The 26448-nt window shown below is 44.9% G+C and overlaps 2 protein-coding genes across 5 annotated transcripts; one reads left to right on the top strand and one right to left on the bottom strand.

Annotated features, from left to right (window-relative positions):
* Nucleotides 1-663: 663 nt before the first annotated feature.
* On the bottom strand, nt 664-4066 carry LOC138202215 (probable endonuclease 4). Its single transcript, XM_069156043.1, has 7 exons — nt 3731-4066; nt 2691-2900; nt 2380-2562; nt 1571-1702; nt 1336-1440; nt 1089-1218; nt 664-922 (listed from the first exon to the last, which is right to left on the bottom strand). The coding sequence occupies exons 1-7, from the start codon at nt 3834-3836 to the stop codon at nt 862-864; spliced, it is 927 nt and encodes a 308-aa protein (XP_069012144.1). The 5' UTR covers nt 3837-4066; the 3' UTR covers nt 664-861.
* A 192-nt stretch (nt 4067-4258) lies between these two features.
* Nucleotides 4259-26100, top strand: tnrc6ba (trinucleotide repeat containing adaptor 6Ba). Of its 4 annotated transcripts, none has more exons than XM_069156034.1 (22): nt 4259-4421; nt 6606-6695; nt 8111-8132; nt 8481-8918; nt 9032-12496; nt 13306-13470; nt 14452-14648; nt 14985-15059; nt 15287-15442; nt 15646-15765; nt 15958-16083; nt 17504-17665; nt 18142-18261; nt 18421-18625; nt 18837-19004; nt 19188-19334; nt 19566-19709; nt 20553-20645; nt 21170-21373; nt 21574-21641; nt 21910-22049; nt 23387-26100. In XM_069156034.1, exons 2-22 carry the CDS (start codon nt 6639-6641, stop codon nt 24087-24089), a joined length of 6975 nt encoding a protein of 2324 aa, XP_069012135.1. In that variant the 5' UTR covers nt 4259-4421; nt 6606-6638; the 3' UTR covers nt 24090-26100. The 4 variants fall into 4 exon arrangements, with proteins under 4 accessions (XP_069012135.1, XP_069012134.1, XP_069012133.1 ...); XM_069156033.1 differs by having other exon boundaries at nt 15236-15442; nt 18151-18261; XM_069156032.1 differs by having other exon boundaries at nt 15236-15442.
* Nucleotides 26101-26448: the final 348 nt, after the last annotated feature.

Here is a 26448-nt window from a genome sequence, read left to right as displayed (position 1 = left end):
AACAGCTGCACCAAAGTGTTGGTATTTGACAGCTGGAGCGGTTCAGAGAAAGACCATGGGGGTTCAGTGTGGATGAGAGTGATGTGTGTGTTTTGTGTGTGTGCATGGGTCCTACAACATGTGACAAATGTCAAGTAGATATTGTCCCTTCCTCAGAAGACAAGCGATGTAATATATTATTTAGTGTCCCATAAGCAGTCATGTCATGTATATTTTTCATGTATAATGTGATTTTCCTATACATGTGTTATGTGTTGTGCCCATTGGATACGACCTCAAAAAAAATACTTGCTCCCATATGTTGGTTTCATTTTAATTTTGTACATTTTATGTATAAGAACAATTATTCACCAAGAGAAATTTCTTGAAATTGAAATTTCTTGGTTAAATTATCTGATTTCTCAGACAGACTTTTTCATTTCTGTTCTTTTAAAACCATAGATTATATTGTGCTCAATGTAGCTGTAACACTAAATACAAGTGGGGATTAAGGATGAACACGGGCCTTCAAGGGACGTTCAGCCCAATTAATGCTGGATTTATATTCTCTGCCTGCGTCCTCTGACACTAAAAGCACATTAGGTGTTGTATTTGTGTGTCCCTGCTGCCCCCTAATGGTTCACTGTGAATAAGCTCACTGCTCACACGTCAAATAAAAACTTTTAACAATACCTTTATTCAACTCATGTTCTTTCAGAGACAAAAACGACCTCCTATTTAAAGTGTTTACACAGTGATTAACAACCAGACCAAGTGAGTGTGTTTCAGGAGAACACGCTCCATCATCCATCCACTGTGGTACATTTGGACAAACAGGTGTTTTAACTGTTCTCTTCAGGAATGCAAATTCATCACAAAGCTTTATTTTTTCTCACACAGGGAATGAAGAAGTTCAATCTGCTCGGCGTATTCGAATCCAGGCCTGTGGGGGAAGACATAACAGACAAATTAAAACTTCACCCATAATGGCATAAATAGATAAGATAGTTTTTACTTAAATACTCTGACAACAAATAAGTCCAGTCTTTTCGTTGCCCATGTTTTGACCATGATCACCGACAGTCCCCTTGTCTTTGCTGTTATCTCACCGTCCAGGTGTCTCCAGGATCAGAGGGATGTTGTCCAGTCTGGGCTCGTTGACGATGTCTCTGAACGCAGAGATTCCTATGTGACCTTTACCGATGTCTTCATGTCGATCAAGGTTGCAGCCGAGTTTACCTGCACGTCACACAGAGAGAACCAGAAATTAAATTCACAACAGTCACTAAGCTTTGAAAATGAAATGAACAAATCGACAATCTGCGTGATATTTGTGTGTCCATGTCCTGCTCGTGCCTTTGGAGTCATTGAGATGGATGGCTCTGAGGTAGTGGAGCCCGACTTCCTGATCAAACTCATCCAGCATTGCCTTCACTCCTCCCTCTGCAGCTAGGTCGTATCCTCGCAAGGCAAGAAAGAACACTTTAGCGAACAAAGAAACACCCACATCCAACATTTTCAGGCCATGACATGCATCAACAGCAGCCCTGTTTTTAGCTTATTTATTAAGCAGATTTTGAGTTTCTCTCACCTGCTGCGAAAGCATGACAAGTGTCCAGACACACTCCGACTCTGGTCAGGTCTTTCACTTTGTCTATGATGCTCTTCAGCTCACAGAACTTGCCACCAATTGTGCTGCCCTGGCCGCTCATGTTCTCCAACACTGGCCACATGGAGGGAAAAGAAACAAAGACGGTACTATCAATTTGACACACCCATTCAACCGCTACAACTTATTAATATTCCTCTGCTACTGCTACAACGGCCTGATACAAATATAAGATGGAGCTGGTTGTTGTTGTTGTTAATTCCTGAAATGAAACAGTCTGTATGCAGTTTTTTTTGCTGCTGCTCTGGTGTTTTCTCACTCTACTGCAGTTTATTGTTCTCACACAAGTGGTACTCTGGTTATGTGACACAAAAAGACTGTGGTCGGTGCCATGAATCACCACTAATGCAGCACTGGTGTCCAGCCTGCAGTCTGTTTTGTATGAACACAAAAGTCAGTCAGAGGTCAAATGGCTTCCTATGAGAAGGCCTCATGTCAGCAAAAAACATTATGAACATAACATCTACTGCTTTATTTTTGTTAAGAAAAGTAGTGAAACATTAATTCTTTTGAAGGGTGTCGAAATGTGTCGATTACACAACTACATAACACACAGCAAAAGAGCAAATCTCAGAAATAACACACTAACTTTGGGTTATTTATACAAATTCAATAAATAAATGTTTTAACACTACAAACGAGTTATAAAAATAACCCTGGAGTTATATTAACACTTCTGACAAAATCAACAATGTTCCAGGTGCTTGTGTTATTTCTTTAACTCTTTGTACCTGTAACCACAGCAGGTGTTTGCTGGTGAGCGTGGTTAATGGCTCCTGCTATCTTGTCCACACATTGCTCCGTGGTGATGCTGCCCAGGGAGGAGCCGGGGTGGAAGTTATAGAGGTTGAGGCCCAGCAGGCTGCAGCGGCTGAGCTCATCCACCAGCAGGGCCTGGCTCTTCTCAAACACATCTAGATGCAACACAGTACACAAACCAGAGAGGGAGGAGAATGACGAGATGAAAGGACAAGTAACTGAGCGGGAGAGAGGGAAGTCAAGGACAGAATGTGCACATGACATCCATCCGTGTCTGACAAACCCTCTTTAGGAGATCCACAGTTCATCAGGTAGGACCCGTGAGGCAGGATGTGAGCTGGGTCAAAGCCCCGAAGAGAGCATTGCTCCCGAAACTTTTCTGCAGCTGCGTGATCCAAAGCAGGCCTCTTCCATGAGCGGTGGGAGCCCAGAAACAGAGCGAAACTGCTGCCCCCCATCGCTGTGCAGGACTCCACGGCTTTCCATATCCCACCTGGGGACGAGACACGGCACAGCAGTGTTGGAAGAAGTATTCGGGTTCTTTACTTAAGTAGAAATACAAATACCACACTGAAAATACTTTACTACGAGTAAAATTAAATACATTCAAAATGCATTCAAAGTCTTACTTAAGTAAAAGTATGCGAGCATTATCAGTAAAATGTACTTTAAGTATCAAAAGTAAAAGTATACACTGTGCAGTAAATGTTCTCGGTCACTAATAATATTGCTGCTGCATTAATATGCATTTTACTGTCATAGTTATTTGAGGTTGTACTTAATTTAACTACTTTATGCACTGTTGCTTAGCTTAATCTGCAATAATGCATCATTTTCCATAAGATTTTCCAGTGCTTAAGTATCATTTTTGTTCTGCAAGACCCACGTATCTCAGTCAATATCTCAGAAAAACAATGCAAATCCAATTATGTTTTTAAATAGTTTATTTTGTTTAAAAAGTAGGAGAATTTTGTCGATCCACAAAAGGAGCATCTAATCCTTTAGTTTATCAGAAAAATACAGTTTACAAAAAAAAAAAATCACCAAAATGTAGAGATGCATGTTTTTCAGAGGACAAAAAAAAGGTAAGAAAAACTTCAAAGTAACTAAAGCTGAGACACATCTAGTGGAGGAGAAGGTACAATATTTACCTCTAAGATGTACAGCAGTTGCACGAAATGAAGTAAAGTACTTGAGTATTTCCAAATATGTCCCATGTGTACTTAAGTACAGTAGTTTAGTAAATATGTACAGTCCACCGCTGCAGCACAGTGAGTGTGATTTTTACAACGCATCATGGTAACACACGGCATGAGGCCCTACCTTGAATGCCAACGTGAGCTCCAATGTATTTGTCATTCCCACATTTCCTCCTCCTCCTGTCCGGTGTCTCCTCAACCTCCTCCTGCAGCACCTCCCGGAGCAGCATCGCTGGAGAAAAAAAAAAAAGTTTGTGAAGGTCAAAAAAAAAAAAGAAAAATCAAAAAAAAGAAAAAAAAAAGAAAAGCGTTTGTGTGTGTGTTTTTTTTTTTTTTAATTTTTTTTTTTTTTAATGCATCTCCCCTCCCGGCTGCACGCAGCCAGTCACAGCGCGTCCACGCAGCCGCTTCGCGCAGCCCCATTGGAGACGCTTCATGCCGAGCAAGCAAAATGGCCGCCCGTCACCCGACCGACTCCACAGCGCTTTGAAATTTAAATTCTTCTGCACATGAAGAGTTTCTTCTTCTTCTTCTTCTTCTTCTTACAACGTTACCGCGTGTTTTTACAAACCGGTAGCTTTACCGCGCGCGTGTGTTTTTTTTCTCCCCCCCCTCCTCCTCCATCATCTGACACTTTACTTGACTCTCCGCTCAGGCGTCGCTGTTTCTTGGAGCCTCCAAAAAAAAAAAAAAAGGAAAAAAAAAAAAAAAAAAAGCCTAAAAAAAAAAAAAAAAAAAAAAAAAAATCGCACTGAAGCACTTTAGCTAAGCTAAGCTAGCACCGCCTAGCTTTCTCTTCACATGTGATTCCTGAGGTGAGTACATGAAATTTAACGCGCGATGTTTTACAAACGTCGTTACCGCGCCGGTGTTTGTGTTCGTGCGCGGGAAAGACCGCAGCTGTTTATTACACGTCGTGATTTAAAAAACACGGAGCTAGCGCCGTTTAGCCCCCCGTCGGCTAACTTGTAGCTGCTGTCAGTAGGTCGAGGCTAACTTAGCTCATGTGGCTAACAGCTAACAGTGTTGTTTGGCCCTCGGCGGTGTTTTCGGGGTTCAAGGATCGGGTTTAGTTTCCGACCCTGACGTTGGTTGACATCTGTTTGATCTCGTTAACTTTGTTAAACGCGTGCGATGACCTGCGTCCACGTATTTTTATTTTATTTGTGTGTGTGTGTGATAAAAGCTGAAAGCCACTCCTTAATGTTTTATAGCATCGACGAAACATACAAGTGTTTGTCAGCTGGTGTTAAAACGTGTCGCTGGTGTGAACCTGCTCGTGAGGAGTGAACGTGGGTTTATACGCTTTTAGATTGATTTATTTATTTATTTTATATATTTTTTTTTTAATCTGTGGAGGGTTTTGGGTGTGTTTTAAAATGCCGCTGAGCTCGTCATCACGTTGACGGGACCAAAGGTAAGCTGGTGGAGTAAAACCACATCAGACTGCAGATCTGACGGATTCAGATAACACCACCACCACCACCACCACCATCATCCTCCTCCTCAGGTCTCCGTCCCTCTGCTCCTCCAGGCCTCAGGTCACACATGAATCCAGGGATCCTCTGGCTGTTGTCGGTGTTGAAGGGCAAAACGAAACCAACTCAGAGACGGATACAGCTCGAGCTTTGCGAGTTTATGCGTTTTAAACGAGCTGCTCCTCACTAAATGAATATTTATCTGTCAAAGTCAACGAGCTTATCTGATCCGAGACATCCGGTGTGATTTTGGTTGTTGTCATAGTCTGTTTTGTGCATTTGCGGACGCCTTCTTGACTGTGTTACAGGTTGAGGGACAAGATTTCTGTCTGTGACTCGCTGCCTTTGCTTGAAACATATCCACCTTATTGATAGATTTCTGAATATTAATGTCTTGAACTTGTCGAAACCCAGTGTTGAAATAGCACCAGATTTCAAGAGTCTGATAAAACAAAATTAGATTTGTCTATCAGCCTGGTCTATGCTCCTTTTACTGAGAATGATAATCACAATGCATTTTTTTTTTTTTTTTGCCGTCATTGGATGTCTAAAGTCTTAAAGAGCCGAAGTTACGCTGAGACTCTTATCTCGGGAACAATTAAAGCTTTGGTTACAAACTTAAGAGTTGATTATTTGTTATGGTGTTCATCGCTACGTGCAGATTCAGTCAGTTTGGTGATCAAATCAAGCCTTTTTTAAATCATCTAAATTGACTGAACCTACAAGCGTGATAATCTTACCGTTTTCTGCATGCTTGTGATGTGGATAACTACTGTGTTTGTTACCCACATGTACATCCGTATTCGTAGCTCTAGAGCCTGATGGCTGATTCATCCAATTGTCTATTGACGGCTTACATGGCCAAGTAGCGACTGCGATGTTGGCGTTTGCCTCTGATTTTCGCCACTCAACATCATCTCCAGCTGCTTTGCCACAGCGTGGTTTGGCTTTCCATCGGGGGGGGGGGGGGATTGTGGATAGTAACTCCTACCTAGTAATTTTTTGGGGATCGCTGCTGTGAAGGTCCCCAGTAAGCGGAGCCAATACCAAAAGGTGACGTGAAAACACTTCAGACCACTGATTGGTCAGAGAAAGTCGTCACCAGACTCATGGGGTCATCATCCTGTGACGTGGGACTTTCTGTACAAACCCACCAGCGAAGCAACAATAACGACCGCAATTTGTTTTTTTTACTCACTGGACTTGTTGATTAATGGCAACCCATAAAACCACTTTGTTTTCAGTTGAGGAGGTGCAGACGTTTTTCTATTTGGTTGCTGGTAAAAAAAAGATCCACAGAATGTTTGTGTGATGACAATAGTTTAGTTTTGTGCAACGTCAATATGACAACCAGCAACACCAAAGTGGTACGAACTGCAGTTGAAAACAAAATCCAGAAAAGTACATTGTACCAAAAGTTAGTAGATGTGAGTCAAGTCGTAGCGTACGGTTCAAGAAGAGACAACACGATAAAACCCTGGATGTGTGGTCACATTTTGTAATATCTGTCTTTTTCTCTAGAAGAGAGAAGTATCAGGACAGGAGCAGTAGTTCATGGAAGACAAGAAAAGGAAAAAAGACGACAAAAGGAAAAGGGAAGCCTCTCAGAAGGTAAGCACGCTCATCTTGTCAGTAATACTGATGGGCCAGAAATATAGTCCAAATTAAACAGACTTGGGTGTGTTGGAACAGCATTCATGGTTCAATAGTATCTTTGATCCCTAAAATACATGAAGGTTGGCTAACCAACTTCCACACAAGGTAAAAGAGTCAAACAGACACTGATGGATTTCAAAATGGCAAAAACAGCTCAATTCTCCAGGGATAACTGTTTGGTTTTTATTTTGTATCATGTGGAGCTTGTGATTTGCATCTTCCTCGTGACTTAAAGGCTGCTCAGCGATCTTGTGTGGACACAACTGAACAATCACATTGCTGCACTTTGTTTAACAGCAGTTTGATAACCTTTGAGAACAAAGCTCATTATATTTAGTTTGGAGTTTAATTGTTGGTTTTACATTGTACTGTGTCTGATTATTTGGATTTTGTAAGTATTCGAGGATGAGTTAGGATTACATAGCATTCATATTTTGCAGTAGTACAGCTGTACATATGAGGATTGCACTTACACATCATGAAAGAAGATTCCATCAACTCTCACGTAATAATCACTCTGCCATGTAAATATCAGTCCGACCATTTCAGATAATTTGATCATAAGTAAATGAGAATTCTTAACAGGTGGAGACTTTGCATGAAAAGATATTTGATCCAGGTCCTTGACTAACGAGCTCTCGTTGGAGACTCACGTGTCATCAACACGCATTGCTCAACTGTTGCTTGTACGTAAAATGGGGCGCTAAGTTGTACAATGTGGACAGAGTTTATTCACATATCATATCAGGTGTTTATAGTAATATCAGTACATATCAAGAAAGTACATCAGCCATTTATGTTGAGTTATGGGATAGGCTAATACCAAGTGTGATGTCAACCTTTTGTGTATTTATTGTAGTCAAGTAATTTAATAAATTCAATTTTAGGAGGGGGCAAGGCTGAGTGATGATAATTCAGAGCTATGTTATTCTAAAATCCCACATAATTACTCATAATTCTGTTAGATTTCATGAAACTCAGGAATTTAAACTTTTACTAATATAATATGAAATGGAACAAATCAGAGGAAGACCAAATCATTACAGTTGACAATAATATTTTGTTTATGTCTGTCAGTATCAGGAAAGTTTAAGACATGTCAAGTCTGAACAACTACAAGATGTTGAATGAGAGATGATATTTATTATCCTGGCACACCTCAAGTCAGATGTTTTTTTTTTCTGTATCAAATCACAGTCAATTTTATTCTTGTAAACTTGCCTTAATCCATGTTTTATACTCTTTTTATTATTATTATTCAAATGGCAGCTTGAAATCTAATTGAATAATATATATTTTTATGGTGTTCCCATGTTGTCGCCTTTTTAAAGAATGATTTATGAACTAATGTCTTTTTTTGTTCATTCCAGGTTACAGAGCAAAAAAACAAAGGTAAGCAGCACAGTGATGTGTGTATGTTTAGAGATGGCTGTTTGGTGTTTGCCATGTTTTCCAAAGTAAATTCTTCTTTTGACAATTTGCAGAATTATCGTGTTCTTGTCCAAATAGATTGTGATGGCATCACAGCAACTGTCATGATGCTGGATAACACCTGATGCCTCTTTTAGTTTTCTAAAACGGACTTCTGTCTATCTTTTGCAAAAAAATGTTGTCCAAGAATTTTGTAAGAGCTCACATTTACATCAAATTCATTGTGCACCGTTCTCTTAAAATGTACTTTGTTAAAAAATGCTTAATTTCATCCCCTCCATTTGTCTCACTACCTTGCCCTTCCTGCAGTGCCAGACTTGACCAAGCCGGCTTCTGCCCAGTCTCCTGCCACTCAGAGCAGCTCTGCCTCCCCCAGCCCTGGACCCACCCCCTCTGCGTCCCCATCCCCAGCCACCTCAGGCCCTGGCAGTGCTGCCACCCCGTCACAGGGCGGCAACAATGCCAAGCGCCTGGCAGTGGCTAACGGACAGCCCACCTCCACCACCAGTTCTTCCTCCACTACTGGCGGCCCCAGTGCTGCTGGAAACGGCAGTGCAAGTAGCGGAGGCGGACCTCAGGCGCCTCAGCAGCCACCGCGCTACATGCCGAGAGAAGTGCCGCCAAGATTCCGCTGCCAGCAGGACCATAAAGTGCTACTGAAGAGGGGTCAGCCGCCACTGTCCTCCATGCTGCTGGGAGGAGGGGGAGGAGGGGATGGCCCCAATGCAAACATGGCTGCTGTCTCAGGTAGGTGTTCGCAATGCTGTCGGTTATAATTAGAACAGATTTAATGTATGTACAGATGATTTAGATTTCTTCTTTTTGAGCTCTAAAGTCTCTCGGACGATTTTATTTTTCAGAGTCTGGCACAGCTGCCGCCTCAGTGGCCCTCACCTCATCATCAGTTGCTGCTTCTACTACTACTTCTAATTATGCAAATTCCATGTGGGGGGCAAGCTCAGGCAGCCAGGCCTCTTCTCAGGGCAGGGAGAAGGTGATTGTTGATGGCAACAACCTCGAGGAGTGGCCTAGCATCGCTGGCAGCGATGGGGGAGGAGCTTCTTTCACTGGGACTGGGGGTGGCAGCGGCAACAACGGAATGCCTGTGAATAGCATCAGTGCCTCTGGCAACCAATCCTCACCCACTTCCTCATTCTCTTTGCCCAATGAATGTATGCAGTCGTCCAGCAGTGTGGCGTGGGGGACGGCTGCCTCCCAGGGTCATCTAGGAGGAGGTAATGCAGTAGCTGCAGCTGGGCCTCTGCTACAACAGCCATCCTCCCTTTCCAAAGCCCCCGCTGCGCCAGGGAGCCATGATGCCAGTGGCCCCGTTGACGGCAGCAGTGGGATTCCAGGTGCCAACTTCAGTCCAAATGCCAACCCTTCGGCCTGGCCTGCCCTGGTGCAGCAGGACGGCCCTGCTGCTGCAGGGGAAGGAGGTCTATCTTCTTTCCATCACCAGGGCCCTGGAGGGTCTGCCAACAACTCTGCCTCCCTGGGGCTGGGAGGCGGGGCAGTCGGGGTGCAGGGGGGTCACCCATCTTTATCTGTGAATCAATCAAGCACCCATCAGCACCAACTTCACCAAATGCAATCCAGAGACAGAGAGTTGGGAGGGGGGAAGTGGGACAGTGAATCAGCGGGACCAAAAATTGCAGGGGGGGAAGGGGTCGGGGAAGGAATGGACCACAGTATGGGAGGAGGCGGGATGAGCGTGGGAGACCACAGCCTTGCCTCCTCATGGAGAGGCCAGCCTTCTTACCCTGCAGCTAACTCCAAAACGGGTGCCTCAAGGACTGACAGATGGGAGGGCGGAGGAGGTGGCACAGGGGGCTTCGGCGCAGCAGAAGGGGATAATGGGACCGGGGGTTGGGGTTACCCAAGTTCCACAAGTGGGGTTAATGCTTGGGGCAGTGCTGGAAATGGGGGAAACAGTAGTCAAACCTCCGGGGTATCTCAGGGAGGGTGGGGGTCACCAGGAGTTGCAGGAGAGAGAGGGGTTTCTGGAAGTGATTGGGGCGGGAGCGCTCCTGCTGTTGGAGGAGCTAATCCAGCAGGTGAGGGAATGGGTGGAGCCGGCAGCAGTAACAGCAGCAGTAGTGGAGGCAGCACTGCGGGCAACCACCCTGCTGCATCCTCCTCTTCCTCAACCTCCACCACGACAACCAGAACCTGGGACAATCAGAAAGGAGAGGGTGAAACAGGGGAATGGAGTGGGGGAGGAGGACAGGGAGCACGGGGAGGATCTTCATCCAGTGGTGGAAATTCCAGAAGTGGGAGCGTGCCTAACAGCAGTCGTCCTCGCCGGCCGGCACCTGATACTGAAGCTGCCTTACAGAACCTGCTCAGTCGGTCTGATCTGGACCCACGGGTCCTGTCCAACACAGGCTGGGGCCAAACGCAGATCCGTCAAAATACATCCTGGGTCCTTGAGGAACATGCAGGACAGAGTAAAGGTGGATCTTCATCAGCTACATCAAAACACCCATCCTCTGCTAGTGGTCCTAGTCAGTATTCTAGTGGACCGAGGACCCTAAGCACTGATTCTATGGGTCCAGGGGTCAGCCCTTCCCTGGTTCCCTCCACTGGGTCCTCTGGAGAGGGGTGGGAGAGCAGCAGCAACAGTAGCAGTAGTGGGGCCTCTTTGTCTGGGAGAGCCCCACCACCTACAGGCCCCAACACGAGGAACCTTGGCGTCTCACAATCTGGGCCAGTGACCACAACCGGACCTGGTATGGTGTCAGGGGTAATGCCAGGGCCTAGCCAGCAGGGTAAGACTACAGGCTGGGGTGGAGGAGGGATGGGAGCTGGAGATAGCCAGGAGGCCAAGGGTTGGGGTAATGAGGAGTGGAGAGGCAGTAGTAGAGGAGGAAATGGAGGTGGATGGGGTGATCTTGGGCAACAAGGTGACTCAGTGAGCGGAGGCTGGGGAGGAGGTCAGGACGAGAAACGGACTGGCGGGTGGAAGGAAATGGGTGGGAGTGGAGGAGGAAGAGGGTGGGGGTCCGAACAGAAGGTTGGGGCAGGTAAGGACTGGGGAGAACAAGAGTCCAAATCAAATACCGGTGGGGGGAGTTGGGGGGATGAGAGGAAAAATGGAGGAGGACACTCAGGTGGGGATTCAGGTGGGGGTGGTTGGGGGAACTGGGACGACAATGCTCCCCGAAGGACCTGGGGAGCAGGGGGCACAGGGGGGGGAGGGACCGGAGGAGGAGGGATCGGTGTCGGAGGCATGGGGTCCAAACCCCATCAAAGTTGGAGTGGAGGAAACAAAATGCACCAGATGCCAAACAGCCAGTCGGGCTCCATCACAGGCCCACAGGCACAACTGCAACAGCAACAATCACAGCCCCGCAATCAGCATCCACAGCTGCAGCAAGCGATGGACCAAGGGGCGATGCAAGGGGGGGGTGGGAGGAAACTCATCTCTCAAGCCCAGAATCAGAACCAAAGCTCAGGCTGGACCGCGGGGCCCAAACCTGGTGTCTCCGGAGGAGGGGGAAGTGGATCTGAACCAAGCGGCTGGGAGGAACCCTCGCCGCAGTCTATAAGCAGGAAGAATGAGATAGACGATGGAACATCAGCATGGGGAGACCCAACCCATTACAACTACAAGCCGGTCAACCTGTGGGACAAGAACAGTGGTCCTGCTGGCCAGCAGCCACACGGCCAGGGACAGGCCCAGCAGCCTCATGGCCAGGGTCAGGCCCAGCAGCCACATGGCCAGGGTCAGGCCCAGCAGCCACACGGCCAGGGTCCGGCCCAGCAGCCACACGGCCAGGGTCAGGCCCAGCAGCCACACGGCCAGGGTCAGGCCCAGCAGCCTCACGGCCAGGGTCAGGCCCAGCACCCTCACAGCCAGGGTCAGGCCCAGCAGCCACACGGCCAGGGTCAGGCCCAGCAGCCACACGGCCAGGGTCAGGCCCAGCAGCCACACGGCCAAGGTCAGGCCCAGCAGCCACACGGCCAAGGTCAGGCCCAGCAGTCACACGGCCAGGGTCAGGCCCAGCACCCTCACAGCCAGGGTCAGGCCCAGCAGCCACACGGCCAAGGTCAGGCCCAGCAGCAGCAGCCGCAGCAGCCGCAGCAGCCACAGCAACAGCCACAGCAACAGCATGGACCTCCAATACAACAGCAACAGCATGGACCTCCAATACAGCAGCAACAGCATGGACCTCCAATACAGCAGCAACAGCATGGACCTCTAATACAGCAGCAACAGCATGGACCTCCAGTACAGCAGCAACCTAGCAGGCAGGCTGCAGGGCTCGGAGGTAACAGAGACTTTAATACTGGCCATGGACCTGCGAAAGCTTCATCTATGGGTAAGACATCATAGACTGTATTTGGCAATACCTTTGTTTTTACACTTGAAAAAGACTGAATAAATAGAATTAATGATTTTTGCATTTCCGTAGTAAAATCATCCCTTTTGTCAGTGAGATATTCAGACTGTAGACACAGAAATAACGATAACAGTACGAGCATTCATACCTCCAGGCTTTCATGTATGACTGGTTGTGTAATAGTTTTCCATTTAAAGGTCATGTGTGAATTTGTTTTTGAATCAGTAGTGGCAGTTTGTCAGAGAAAGATGTTACAGCATATCAAACAAATGTCACTTATTGACTGTCGGTGTGTAAGTCATGGAGAAATGAACCCAGGAAACGATGATGCAGCTGAAGGTTTAGTGAAACAAAGCATCCACTGAGTCATGAGGAAAAAATAGTCGTTCAGCCAGCCACCTGCTTGCCGTCTACAGTTGCATCTCCAGAACCACAGTAACTGTAGTCAGCCACAGTACTGTAGTTTCAGTGTTCGCTGCAACTAAGCTTCACTGAGGCTGAATAAACACAATATATGTAGGGGGATATAATCTGGGTGCGAGTATGACTGCAGCCAAGATGCTTTGATTTTAGATCAGTGTACCCAACCAAGAATTTTAAATCTCTGCACCAGTACGAACCTCCAAAAACAGGCAGACCACTTTAGGTGACATCATATTACATAAACTAAAGTTACTGAAGGCTCCATCTCCATTCATTTTATCCACATGCATGACTTGCATTGAGGGAAATAGTTGTCCTCACTCTGTCCATTTTCTCACCATAACCTTCTCTGTGTGTGTCTGTAGGTCCTTCAGGTTGGGGTGGCACTTCTCCAACAAGTCCTACAGTAGACAATGGCACAGCAGCTTGGGGAAAGTCAAATGACACCCCTACTGGCTGGGGAGACCCCGATGATGCTGGAGGGAAGACAACATGCTGGGGAAACCCTTCTTCAAATCCCATCAAATCTGGTTAGAAAATAAGTTAAAAACTAAACTCACTTCTCTTATGTTTAGGATATCCATACAATCGGATTTTGAGGTGCCAGGTTGAGTTTTAATGTGTAGTATTTTAGACATTGGCATACTTCATAGTTAATTAAACATTAAAAATGAGTACGACTGCCTCAAATATTCAACACAATGTTAGTTGAAGATAAAAGTCTTGGTCAACCACATTTTCAGTTGGTGTGTTCGTCGCAGGAAGTTTTGTGTCAATCTCTACATACAGCAGTATGTAGAGATTGACACAAAACTTACAAAAGCAGTATGTAGAGTAATACCACCACCACAGGCAGTAGAGGTGCTAGTGTACTTAAACACCCTTGAACAAATGCACTTCCTGTCAAGACTCTGGTTGCCATGGTTTTAGCTCAGGTTATTTGGGCCATTCTGGGATAGAAGATTAAAGGAAAAACAATAGAAATTGTACAAAGACAGATTCATTTTCTGTTGTCAGTTCAGTACAATAACTCACACTGACACCACCTCATACTCCATTTGAGAGCTGGGCCTTGTCAGAGACTTTGTCATAAAAGTTATTTGACTTTATTAGGCAGGAAATCCTTTTAAGTGTGAAGGACGGCCCCAAGAAGGTGACATGGCAGCTCTGCATCATCTGAAACATGTAGCCTAACGTTAGCCACCTAGCATGGCCATTCTTGGTCGCCTACATTGTTTTATGGGATATTAACAGGGAGCTCACTTCATGCATGTGCTTCTGAAAAGTAATATTTTAAGGGTTCATTTTTTTTATGTTTTTGTGTGTAACAGTGTTGATACAGAAAATAAACATTTGAATTAATATCATAAACTAGAGACGACTAGCAGACTATTTGCTTAAACTAACGACTACTAGTCAGCCAGGAGAATCTTAAATTGGGGGCAGCCCTAAAAAATCAGTGTCCATTTCGTATGTGTTCATGGCTTTAACTGTGACTCCTTCCCCTTCAGGTTCAAAGTCTATGCAAGATGGCTGGGGGGACAAAGAGGGCTCTGTGGCAGCCTCGCGTCACTCGAGCTGGGAGGATGAGGAGGAAGGAGGCGGCATGTGGAACACCACCGGCTCCCAAGGAAGCGGCTCGTCGTGGGGACAGGGGAGCAATGGGGGCTGGGGCCAGAGCCACGCTGGGAAGAAGCCCGGCAACAAGGTGAGTTACGGATGAGCAACATTAATCCTGATAAAGGACAAGCACCGAAATTTACGAATTATTTAAAAAAAAAAAAAATCATGATATTTGGGTCCTGCAACCTTCATGTTGAAGGTTCAATTATTTAGAAAATGTGTGCTATTTTTCCCACGCATTTAAGATTTGAATTAGTTAAATGGTATTTTATGCATCCACCATTTGACTTCATCAAAATCTCTGAAAAGACTTGGACTGAATTAACTAAAGCTTGAAGTAAAGCAGGCTAAATTACACTATTCTGAATTATAATTTCTCAGTGACATCACTGCCTCTGCTCACTTTGTGTTTGTCCCTCAGGGTCCACTGAAGTCAGGTGGAGGAGACTCGTGGATGAGTCCCATCAACAGACAGTTCTCCAACATGGGGCTGCTGGTAAGACAGAAAATGTCTCTTCTTACTATTCGCCTGAGTTTTACTGTGACGGGGCAAAGCAGGAAATGTTTTCCCTGAGCTTTGACTCGTGGCCACACACTGAAATACACGGGCCATGTGATGATAGCCCCGTTAACGACGATGCTCGTGATGATGATGATTTTTGTGCTGGACAGAATGATGATCCCAGTGGGCCAAACATTGACCTGGCTCCGGGTTCTCTCCAGGAGAAGAAGATGGAGGCGGAGAAGAGAGGCATGGGAATGAATGATTACAACGGAGACATGAGGAAGGGAGGAAGAGGAGGAGGGGTGGGGATGGGTTACCGTCCCCCTGGTCCCAAAGACGCAGCACCTGTGGACGCTGGGTCCTACTTTGACAAGGTAATGCCCCTCTGCCATCTGACCAGTCTTTGCCCTGTATGTCTTTCTTGTGTCTAGATAACATGTTGTCCTTTATCACTATTTATTCCCTCCTGTGATTTCTTCCCACCTCTTCCGTCTGCTCCATCTCTCCTTGTCTCTATCTTCCCCTACACCCTTCACCACCACTCAAATTGGTCCTCCGCTGGCTGTCACTGTGACAGACCTTGCCTTTTATCAATCAGGATGGGTGCCTTGGGGAGGAGGGTCCTAGCTCTCTGTACTCACCACCCACTGTCTACAAGCCCCATTCCCTCTTCAACCACTCTATCCCCTTTAGACAAGTAAGACGATCACTCCTCTTGTTTCTGTCCTACCGTCTTTACATTAGGTTCGTCGAGTGTTTTTTCACACGATAATCATAAATATATCCCAAAGTTGTCTTCATCCAGTCTGATGCTATGTTGTGCTGTTTTTCATATGTGTCTCCACTGTTATGGTTCCTCTAAGTTTTCATTTTCCATCTCTGATCACAGGGTGGTCACAGTATCTTTGGCAGTAGCGGCGGGATGGCCCAGTCAAGACATCAGCCAAGTATCCCACCGATAAATCAGTCCCCAGGGATACGAGCGCAAGTGCCTCATCAGTTCCTGTCACCTCAGGTACTAAAACCTTTGTCTCTTCTCCAATGATCCGTATTTTTAATGGCTGATATGTTTCACACTTAGCATTGACACAGGAACTATATGCATAAACAGTTTTGTAAAAGAGTAATGGTGCATGGTGGGTCATCTTGTTATGGGTCAACTGTTTATATCTGAGGCAAAGCAGCAAATTAAAAAAACACAAATTAATTCAAATTGGTTATTGTTCAACTTCAACATTTCGATGCCCACCTCTGTATTTGTGCTTGTAAGGAAATTTTTTGTGACATTTTACCATCTGAAATTGCTCCTCGTGAGGGCGGTGCAGTTAAGCAGACACTCGGAGAGGAAGCTGGTCGGGACTCGGGATGTATTTGACTGGCAGCAGTTGGCAGCTGAACTGTCCGTGGGACGGTAGTCTCGCTTAGCCAGAGCTGCAAATAATAGTCGATAATAGTTCCCAGTACGAGTGTCTTTGCTCACGTTGAAATAACAGCCCACTGACTTACAGCCAACTCTAAGCTGATTCATTTATCGGTCTGAAATTAAACTATAACTGGGAGATTTCGACTTCTGACCTGGGGTTTTACTTGGAAAGACCTCTCATTCTGTTGGATATTTTGAAACTGCAAAAACACTCAGTCCTCTCTGATTATACAGTGGTGTTACAGTGATGCGATTTTTTAACTTTAACTGAGTATAGACAGCCATGTTAAATACAATGTTAAAGTTTTACTTAGTTTAAGTCTTCAATTTTAGTCAATGCAGAGCAAACTTTTCATGCTGTAGAGCCCTGCAGGTGTTTTTTTGGGCACCAATTTGGCATCCGTTTCCAACTGGTCTCATGTGACCAATGTACATAAACAGTGACTGACTGGTCATGTCTTGATTGTGGGTGTTGAGAAAGAGGCGGCTGCACACAAACAGAGACTAGGGTGTTACATCTTCAAGTGACATATTTTACATCACAGCCTTTTGTGGTTATATAGAGTAGTTATATGCAGTCTGACATTGCCGTTAGATGAATCAACACTTTACATCCATGACGTGCATCGGGTCGTTTGGATACTTCCTGTGTGAACTCTGACATCGTTGCTTGATTCTTCTTTCTTGTACACATTGTGGTCCGCTGGCCGTGTGCGTCAAGTCTATTAGTCAGTCGTGAGTGTTCAATCACTCTTCGGGACAACATTGACCATGTTTCTCCGCTCGCTTCTGAAGAATACGGCGTGCATGTCTTTTCCAGGAATTGAATCATTTTCACTCTTTCACTGGGGTCGGGTCACTCGTTAACACCTGCTAATGAAGACACGCAAGAGAACCAGTGTTAATCAGGAAGCGGTGCAAAGTAATGTAGTTGCTAGTGGTTACGGCACCGAAGCGTTTCTGTGGTAACAGGTGTGCCTGCCTGCCGTTGTGTGTGTGTGTGTGTCTGCAGATGCCAGGCTCCGCGCTGAAGCAGATGCCCCCTCCCAGCGGGAGCGTGGGGGGTGTTAGTGGTGTAGCAGGAGTCGGGGGAGGTGTGTTCCCTCCGCAGCTTTCCCCGCAGCATCTTGCCATGCTCAGCAGCATCTACCCACCTCACATCCAGTTTCAGCTGGTGAGTGTCAGCACGATGCATCTCAGAAGGCTACTGCAGGGGTTCATCACAGGTCTGAAGATTCTGGAAATAAATGGATCAATAGGTTTTGAAAAATATATTAGTGCTTTTTCATACATCACCAACATTGGGATTTTGGTCATTTTCATAGTTTCACTCAGAAGGTGTGTAGGATAACTCAACATGAACCAGACCACACAGCTAATTGATTCGATTTCAAGAATTTTCTGAGAAACTTTTTGTGACTGGAAAGTGAGACACAGCCATGTCTTTGAATACTGATGCAGTGGCAGGGATACATAAACTTCTCTGTTTGAGCTCACTGCCCAAATGTAGAAAACATGAGGATTACACTCGCGCTTTGTCATTGCAAGCCTTAAAAACATTGTACGTAGTATTTGTATTTTGTGTCTGTTGCTGCTGCCGCCGCACTCCTCCTCCTGTATCTTTGTTTACTTCTGCCTGCGTTCGTCCAGGCTTGCCAGCTCCTCCTGCAGCAGCAGCAGCAGCAGCAGCCGCAGCAACAGCCACAGCAGCTCCTGCAAAACCAGAGGAAGTTCACACCAAACGTGCGGCAGCAGGCTGACCCTCAACAGGTACACGCACACGCACGCATGCACACACACACATGCACACGCGCACACACACACACACACACACACACACACACACACACACACACACATAGGGTGACACCACGATTACTTCTTTACTTCCTCCTCTCAGCTGGTGACTCTTGTTTCTTGTTGCTGCAGCTGGCCAGGATCATGGCAGTGCTCCAGCAGCAGAGGCAGCAACAGCAGGTCGGGGGGTTAGGCAGCAGCTCCAAACTCTCCCCCTCCCACCATGGTGGAGGTGTCGGAGGGGGTCCTAAACTGCCCGGGGCTGATCCCCTGCCACACCCAAGCCTGGCAGGATCTGTGGCTGACCTGCACCAGAAAACTCTTGGACCATACTCCGGTGAGCGAATCCCTCGCAACCGTTTTATTGTATGGAAAAGCGATTGTGGAACATCAGCTCACTCATGCTGATGTGGTGTGAAAGACACAATCAGTTCAGCACTGTCAAATATTTTTGCTTTCAATTTAGAGTAGCTTGCTGCATTATTTATTTTATAGCACCAAAGGTTTTATTGTTTTTGGTTGTTCGCTCTGTCTCTTCGTCCGGACAGGGTTTGGTTCTGGGGTCAACCTCCCAGGCCTGGACCTGGGTGGCTCTGTGGTGGGGGGCCCAGGAGCCATGAAGGACCTCGGGGGTCAGCAGTCCCGTTTCAAATGGATGATGGAGGGACACTGTTCTCCAGACACTTCCTCAACCGAGAATGCGTTCCACAAAAATGGTGAGATGTTTCTGATTTGTGTGTACATATTTATTTATTTGTAGGACACCGTTTGATAAGACGTTGAATGTGAGGGTGCTGAGGCAGACGGTGTTAATGCGATTAGATGTGACGTTATATATTTAGGTGATTAGTGAACCCATCTGGTGTTCAGAGATGTAACATACAATATTATCTTCCCAGGTCCTGTCACCCCCATCAAGATACCAGGAGGCTCGCCCTACTCCCAGTACGACATGATGGTTGGAGACGGGCTGGGTGACAACTGGCATCGCACCCCTGGCAACAAGATGAGCGCCAAGCCTACCAACACGCCAAGCTGGCCCCCTGGTTAGTGACAAGTTGTAGTTAAAGTAATAACCTGAGCTAGACAATCCAAAAAGGCTTCAGGCTTAAGATAAAAGGAGAAGAAATCCTTTTTATGTTTCTTATCCTGTAAAACAATTAAAGGATACGTTCTCTCCATTTCTTTAAAAAAAAAAAAAAGTAGATCATCTGTGGCGTTTCTCGTGTTAAAGTTTAATTGCGTCTTTTAATGAGTGTTGTATATTTACTCTGCAGAGTTCCAGCCTGGTGTGCCATGGAAGGGAATCGACCGTGTTGATCCTGAGTCTGACCCCTACATGACCCCAGGGAGCATGATGGGAAACACGGTGTCCCCCAGTCTCAATGATACAGAGCACCAGTTGTTACAAGACAATACTGGTAAGTGGACGCGTAATGGTGTAAAGTTGCTTTAGTGCAACAATCTCTAGCAGTACCATCTCTCGGCATGTTGCAGGAGGAGAAATATTTTTCAAATCTTCTTTGGATTTAAATTTTCTTGTTCTTAATTTGGCTTCACTTTGCATAGAAATAATGCAAATATAGAATTTAACATTGGGAAGGTGAAACTTTAGCTGCTAAAAAGGTGTATTTTAGCTAATAAATAAACAGGGTTCCCACTGGTCAGGGAATTTAAAAAACTCTTTTCCAGACAGGGAAAGTCAGGATATTTGTAAAAAAAAAATGTTTTACCAAGTCGTGGAATATTTGAGAACTTTGTTAGTATGTTTAAATTTTAGTTGCCATTTATTAAAACGTAATATTTTCCATGTCTGTATCGAATGCGTTTGTTAACTGTTTATTGTCATTGTGTATGTTTGGTAGCATTAGTGGTCACTGACAGAAATTTAAACTGCAGTTTATTAGGCTGCGAGCTAATTACTGTTTTGTTCAATAAATTCTTCTTGAATTTCTTCAATTGAATTTCTTCTTGATCCTCTGCAACCAGTATTTTGCCATTTATTCATTCCTTTCTATATCGGTTCAAATGGAGGGGCACGTGTCAGCCCATTTTTCACAGAAATGTCAGTGTTTCTTGTCCCTCAGCAAAACTGCAACATGTTTTTCTCTTCATAGTATTTCAATTTCAGCTTTTTAGTCAGTGAAAGTCAGGGAATTTGAAATTTGAATACATTTGAATTTCAATAAAATAATGGCTTCTGTTCGTTGGGATCGCGTTTAGTTAGTTATTTGTTGATTGATGCTCCGTGCCTTTGTTTTCAGATTCCACCCCTCCCCTCAACACCTTGCTGCCTTCACCTGGTGCCTGGCCCTACAGTGCCTCAGACAGTCCCCTCAGCAACGCACACAACTCAGGTAACCACACACATGAATCTCCCTGCTGGCCTGATGTGTTGCTTTGTCTTGATTTCTGTTTTTCTTCATTTCTGTCTCGATGTCTTCTTGTTGAATTGTTGTTTTTTTTCCAAAGTGCCAGTCATGAAATATTTAATTTAATATTTAGAATAATACTTTGAATTTGTAATATGCGACTCAGTGACAGAATTTGTAGTCTACATTTGACTCGATTGCTCAAATGTGTCAGCTAATGTCATAATAATTAAACATCAAATCAGTCACTTGAAACACTTTTAAACATAGTTTATATAATTTTGATTTTGAAACCGCTGGGCTAATTTTCAATCAAACCTTGACACATGCAGAGCCACTAAAATGTGTTTAAAACCGCTGGAGAATTTAGAAGTGCTTTTAAATGTAGAGAAACATGTAACAACTGTATTACTCCTGCCAAGCAACACTGACATCATGATTCTTTAATTAAATGAAGTAAATTGTCAGCTTGTGTTTATTAAGCCTTTGACCTTTCTTTCTCCTCACAGCAAAGTACACAGACTACAAGACCAGCTGGCCCCCAGAGCCCATTGGACACAAGTCTTGGAAAGCCAGCCGAGGCAGCAGCCAGAGCCAGTTATCCCGCCTACCTCCAGGTCTAGCCAGTCAAAAGCAGCCATCACCTTCCCCTTGGTCAGGAGGAGCCCCTCGATTGGCCAGCCGGGGCTGGGGCAGTGGCTCGAGCACCACTGGTAATTGTCATGTTGTTTAAGAGTCTATTTACATTTGATTTGGAAAAGCAAACCAGCTTCAGTAAAAGCAGCAGGGAAAGTTATTCATCATTTATTAGTTTTGAGAAGCCGAGGGGGAAATACAGAGCGGGAACGTGTTTACAGGGAACGTGGAAAACTCTCATTGAGATTCTTCTTCTGTGTTTGCTTTCTGCGTGCAGGCTCGACCTGGAGTGACGGCAGCTCCCGGGAAAGCTGCTGGTTGGTGCTTAGCAACCTCACACCACAGGTACACACACACAATCGCATTTCACACCAACAACTACTGAAACGGCTGTTTATAAAACCAGACTAAAATTCTCTCTATATATTGTTTTATTTGGTTGTTTCGGTTTAAACATCCAGAACTGTAACTACTATTTCACTACCAGGCCGACTTGTTTAATCTCGTGCATGAAAAAAGCGATTCCATATGTTAACACTGCTCTTGGTGTCACATCGCCACCCGTTACGCTTCCATTTCAGTTCACTATTGTCCATCTTGTCTGTTCCTGCAGATTGATGGCTCCACTCTGAGAACCATCTGCATGCAGCACGGCCCCTTGCTGACCTTTCACCTTGGCCTGACCCAGGGCACCGCTCTGATTCGCTATGGCTCCAAACAGGAGGCAGCCAAGGCCCAGAGTGCACTCCACATGTAAGGCTGTTGTGGTGATAACATCTTTATAATGTAGCTCATAAGTCTGTATGGTAAATATGCATCTGGAACCATCTGCAGCTCTGCTTAGCATAAAGAAACGGTCAGTCTGGCTCTGTCTGCAAGCAAGAAAATCTGCCTACCAGCTACTCTAGAGCTCGCTAACATTTCTCCTTTGTTTGTTTGACAATTGATCATTTGATAGGTTTAAGTATCAGACTGTTTCCTGACCTACACTAGTTGCAGACAACCAGTAGAGACACCGGGGAGTTAGTGGTTCCAGAAAAGGATTTAACCATCCTGTTAAACCATCAACTGACGTTGATACGCAAACATATTGAGCGTTAGAGGTGCCGCTGGGTTGATTGTTTGTCTTTGGACAGAGCTATGCCAGTTATTTTCACCTGCTTCCAGTCTTTATGCTAAGCTAACTAGAGGGGTCACGATAAGGAAATTTTAGTTGACAATTGCGATTAATTATTTATTTTTTTTCAGTTTATTTTATGCTACTATTATAGTATGAGCCTGATCATATTGATAATACACATACAACTCATGAAGAAGAAGAGCCTTTAATTGGCTGTGGTGTTCGTTATAAAGTCATGACATTAATATCAATAGCTGCTGATTAAAATGTCATCAGTTGACTATTAGAAGTTAAGATGTTGTGCCTTTAAACTACAGCGGAAGAAGAATGCAACAAGATGACGTCATTAAAAGAGCACCAGCCGCACCTCAAACAGTGACAACTGATCTGGAAATATGACATTTCTGTTAGTTTTATCCGGCTGTCTAGCGGTTATGCAAAGTGAGGGCAATTATGCAAAATGTTTTTGATCAGGTGATTATGTAATAGTAGCAGTTTAATTGTTTAACTTTGAGAGAGAAAACAAAAAGGTATTGTAATTACCCGCTACACCAATCGTGTGTTTTTTTTTTTTTTTATGGAACTTTAGATTACTGGACATCATGTCACTGATAATTAGTCATTTCAAGCATGTGCCAAAACTTATTCTTACTGTGTCCTGGCATCGATTCAATCCTGAATTAGCCTGAAAACTGTAGCGCTAATAAAAGGAAGAATTTGTATTATAACAAGTTTATTAGTAGTCAAGTTAAACGTCAATTAATGCTCATGTTTGTAATAGAAATGATTCAAGTAAAGATCAGTAACAGAATTCCTGAGTTGCGTAACAGCAAAAGTTTTCTTATTTTTTACAGAGGTGACCATCTCCAAAAAGAAACAAATTAAAGTTGTAGCATTAACAACCGTTAACTGAATGTTCATTGTTCTTTAAGATGGACTTTGTGACTGACAGACTTGTTGTTTCTACCAGGTGTGTTCTGGGTAACACCACCATCCTGGCAGAGTTCGTGAGTGAGGAGGATGTGGCTCGCTACATTGCACATTCCCAGGCAGGAGGAGCCGGGAGCGGAGGAACCACAGCTGCCTCCGCGGGCTCCGGGTCTGCGGCAGCCTCCACGGTGGGGGCCAACAGTAACGGAGGGAGCTGCGACAGAGGTGGAGTAGGAGGCAACAGCGGGGGAGGAGGAGACGGAGCCTCCACAGCTGGAGGAGCAGGGAACGGAGGAGGCGGATCTTCCAGCTCCGGGTGGCAAAGTCTGGACAGCACAGGCAGCTCATCGGACCAGTCTGCCACCCAGGGGCCCGGGCTGGGCATCTTCACCCAGTGGAGCAGCAACGGAAGCGGGGTGGGCATGGGCGGCGGCGTGGAGGCCGGAAGGCAGGGTCTGTGGGGGGGCATGGGGGGGATGAGCGGGGCGGGGTACCCCAGCAGTAGCCTCTGGGGCTCTCCGGCGCTCGAGGATCGTCACCAGATGGGCAGCCCCGCCTCACTGCTGCCAGGGGACCTGCTGGGCGGGGGGGGCCGACTCCATCTGAGGGGGCCGACTGACACACACACACACGCACACACGCACACATGCACACAGACACACACACACACACACACACAAGTTTTACATCGTAACACATCTGTCACACTCTGCATTTATTTACACAGAGATGGCCCGAAATAAAGCTACACTGGCCATCCAACGCAGACACTCAGCGGTCATACTACACACAAGCTACATGCACACATCAACATCTCACACACACACACACACACACACACATACACATTAAACCGCTAAACTTTAAATGAAGACAACAGTAAAACTTGAACTGGGGGAAAAAGGTGAAATCCATTAAACTCTTTAGGACTTAACTGGATAGCTCTTTGTCTTTGGACTCCAAATCCCACCATCTGCATTCAGAGTCCCGATCACTCAGGCATGCACTGTAGACAGGCTCAGCCAGAGTCCTACATGTCAACAAGTTTAGCTAGTGCTGTTTTTAGTGTGCCACTTTTTCTTTTTTTTTTTTTCTTTTGTATTACTATTTAATGGTCGAATCACAAAATTCAGACTTGCCGACTGAGCCCTCGTAGACCTGGCTGGCGTACTTCTGAGTTCTTCCGAGAACGAGGAAGATCTGGAGTTAAGAATCAGTTCGTAGAAAAATTTGGGACAGCGCCACACTACTGAGTTAAAAAGAAAAAGAAGAAAGAAAAAAAAGGATGATCAGCAACGTTTGAGAGGTGGAAAAGGAGTCTTTATAGTAGGTACCGACACGTCTACCTTGGTGGAAACATGCCATCACTATGGGACCCAGGGTGAAAACAACAACAGCAAAAAAAAAAAAAAAAAGCAAATCCCAACAAAAACAACATTAGCCAAACTTGCACTATATGCCTCTGGGTTTGTTGTTGACACATCCTCCACAAATCCCTCCGTTCTTGAAACAGAGCTACAACACAACAACCACACAGACCTTTAACGGGATGATTTAAATGTTACAACAGCAGTGGCCTTGGCTCACACCCAGCGGCCGCCCACCCGCCATGTCAGCAGCATCTCACCTTCGCTCAGTTACACACTGCTCTTATATTTGACAAGCAAAATTGTATCTCCCTGTCGACGTACGTTGGTTGTTTATCATTATATATATATATATATTATTTTTTTTTCCTGTTTTAAAAGAGAAATGTGTGAAACAATGTGGAAATCCACAGATGTCCTCTTTTTTTTTTTCTTTTTTTTTTTGGCCCTTCAAACACTGACCTCGCTATTGTATTTTTTCATACTCAAGAAATCAAGTTGGTTATTATATATTGTAATGATGACTATGATCACTTATTTACTCACTGTACAAGGTGCCCTCCTGCCTGCCTGTGTGTGCATGAAAGGAGCGTCGACAGTTAGGACCGAACGGAGGAGGACGTGATGAAGATGATGACAATGATATCAGGAGTGTCTGTGTTATTGCTACAATGTTGAATGTTTTTTTGGTTGTTTTTTTTTTTTTCTTCTTCTTCTTCTTCTTTCTTGTCCATGAGAGATTCGTGAGTGCGTCTGTCCGTGTGTGCGTGCGTGCTTTTGAACACTTATCTGCTCCAGTCAGGGAAGTGAATCGATGTTAATCTGACAGCTTGCATTTGATTGAAAGAGAGTGTGTGTGTGTGTGTGCGTGTGCGCGTGTGTGTGCGCGTGTGAATGTACACGCATGTTTGCGTGCTCGACTGTTTGGATATTGTGATAGCTGAAAAGTTCAAAAAACATTGGCACTATTGCATACGTCTCTAAAGTGGTGGTCTTTTTTTGTTTGTTTTTTAGCCGCGTTTTTTTTGTTCCTGTTTGTATTTTATTTTTCTGTCAAATGCAATAAGAGAAAAGATATTTTGTTTTTAAGACAAAGCAACCAACTGAAGGCATTTTTATTACGATGCCACATCCTTACCATACCAAGCTGAGCTGGAACAGTGTTTTACAGACACGTTAAAGACATTACCTGTTATGTTTTACTGTGCTTCTTTTTTTTTTTTTTTCTATTTTGTTATTATGTATCAATTTAAATTAAGTCGGTCTTTATTATCACTCCTGTTCAGGATGTTTTCATTTATTTCAGATGTTACAAAAAAAAAAAAAAGGAGAGGCAATTAATTTAAAGCAGAAAAGAACAAGATAATAAAGGTTGAATTGAAGTCTGGTGGACTGGTATTATTTTTTTAATTTAATTTTTAATTTGAGTCGTTTCATAGCGTGTTTTCTGTTGCTACCACAACTTATTTAACATCTCGTGAACTTGCGTTAGTCCGATGCCGTGCAATCGTAAAAGTCCAAAGTACTTGATGCAGCACCGTACCAAACCCAGTGAACGGAGCAGTGACGTGGTTCAGTGTAGTTTACAGTATCGTGTATTGCTTTCACCCGAGAGAGAGAATAATTCATGTTGAGGTGAATGTATTTTCATTCTGGAGCGACACCCCCCCCCCCCCCCCTCCTGATTTTTCTCCCCATACCACCCTTTCATTTTTTGGGGTGATTTTTATTTATT

Source organism: Embiotoca jacksoni, unplaced genomic scaffold (genome assembly GCF_022577435.1).
Source record: "Embiotoca jacksoni isolate LCO1_2020_lvr unplaced genomic scaffold, fEmbJac1.0.p SCAF_20, whole genome shotgun sequence".
In the NCBI taxonomy this organism is placed as follows: Eukaryota; Metazoa; Chordata; class Actinopteri; family Embiotocidae; genus Embiotoca; species Embiotoca jacksoni.
The sequence above is the reverse complement of the archived record's forward strand: the minus strand, read 5'-3'. Positions and strand labels throughout refer to the sequence as shown.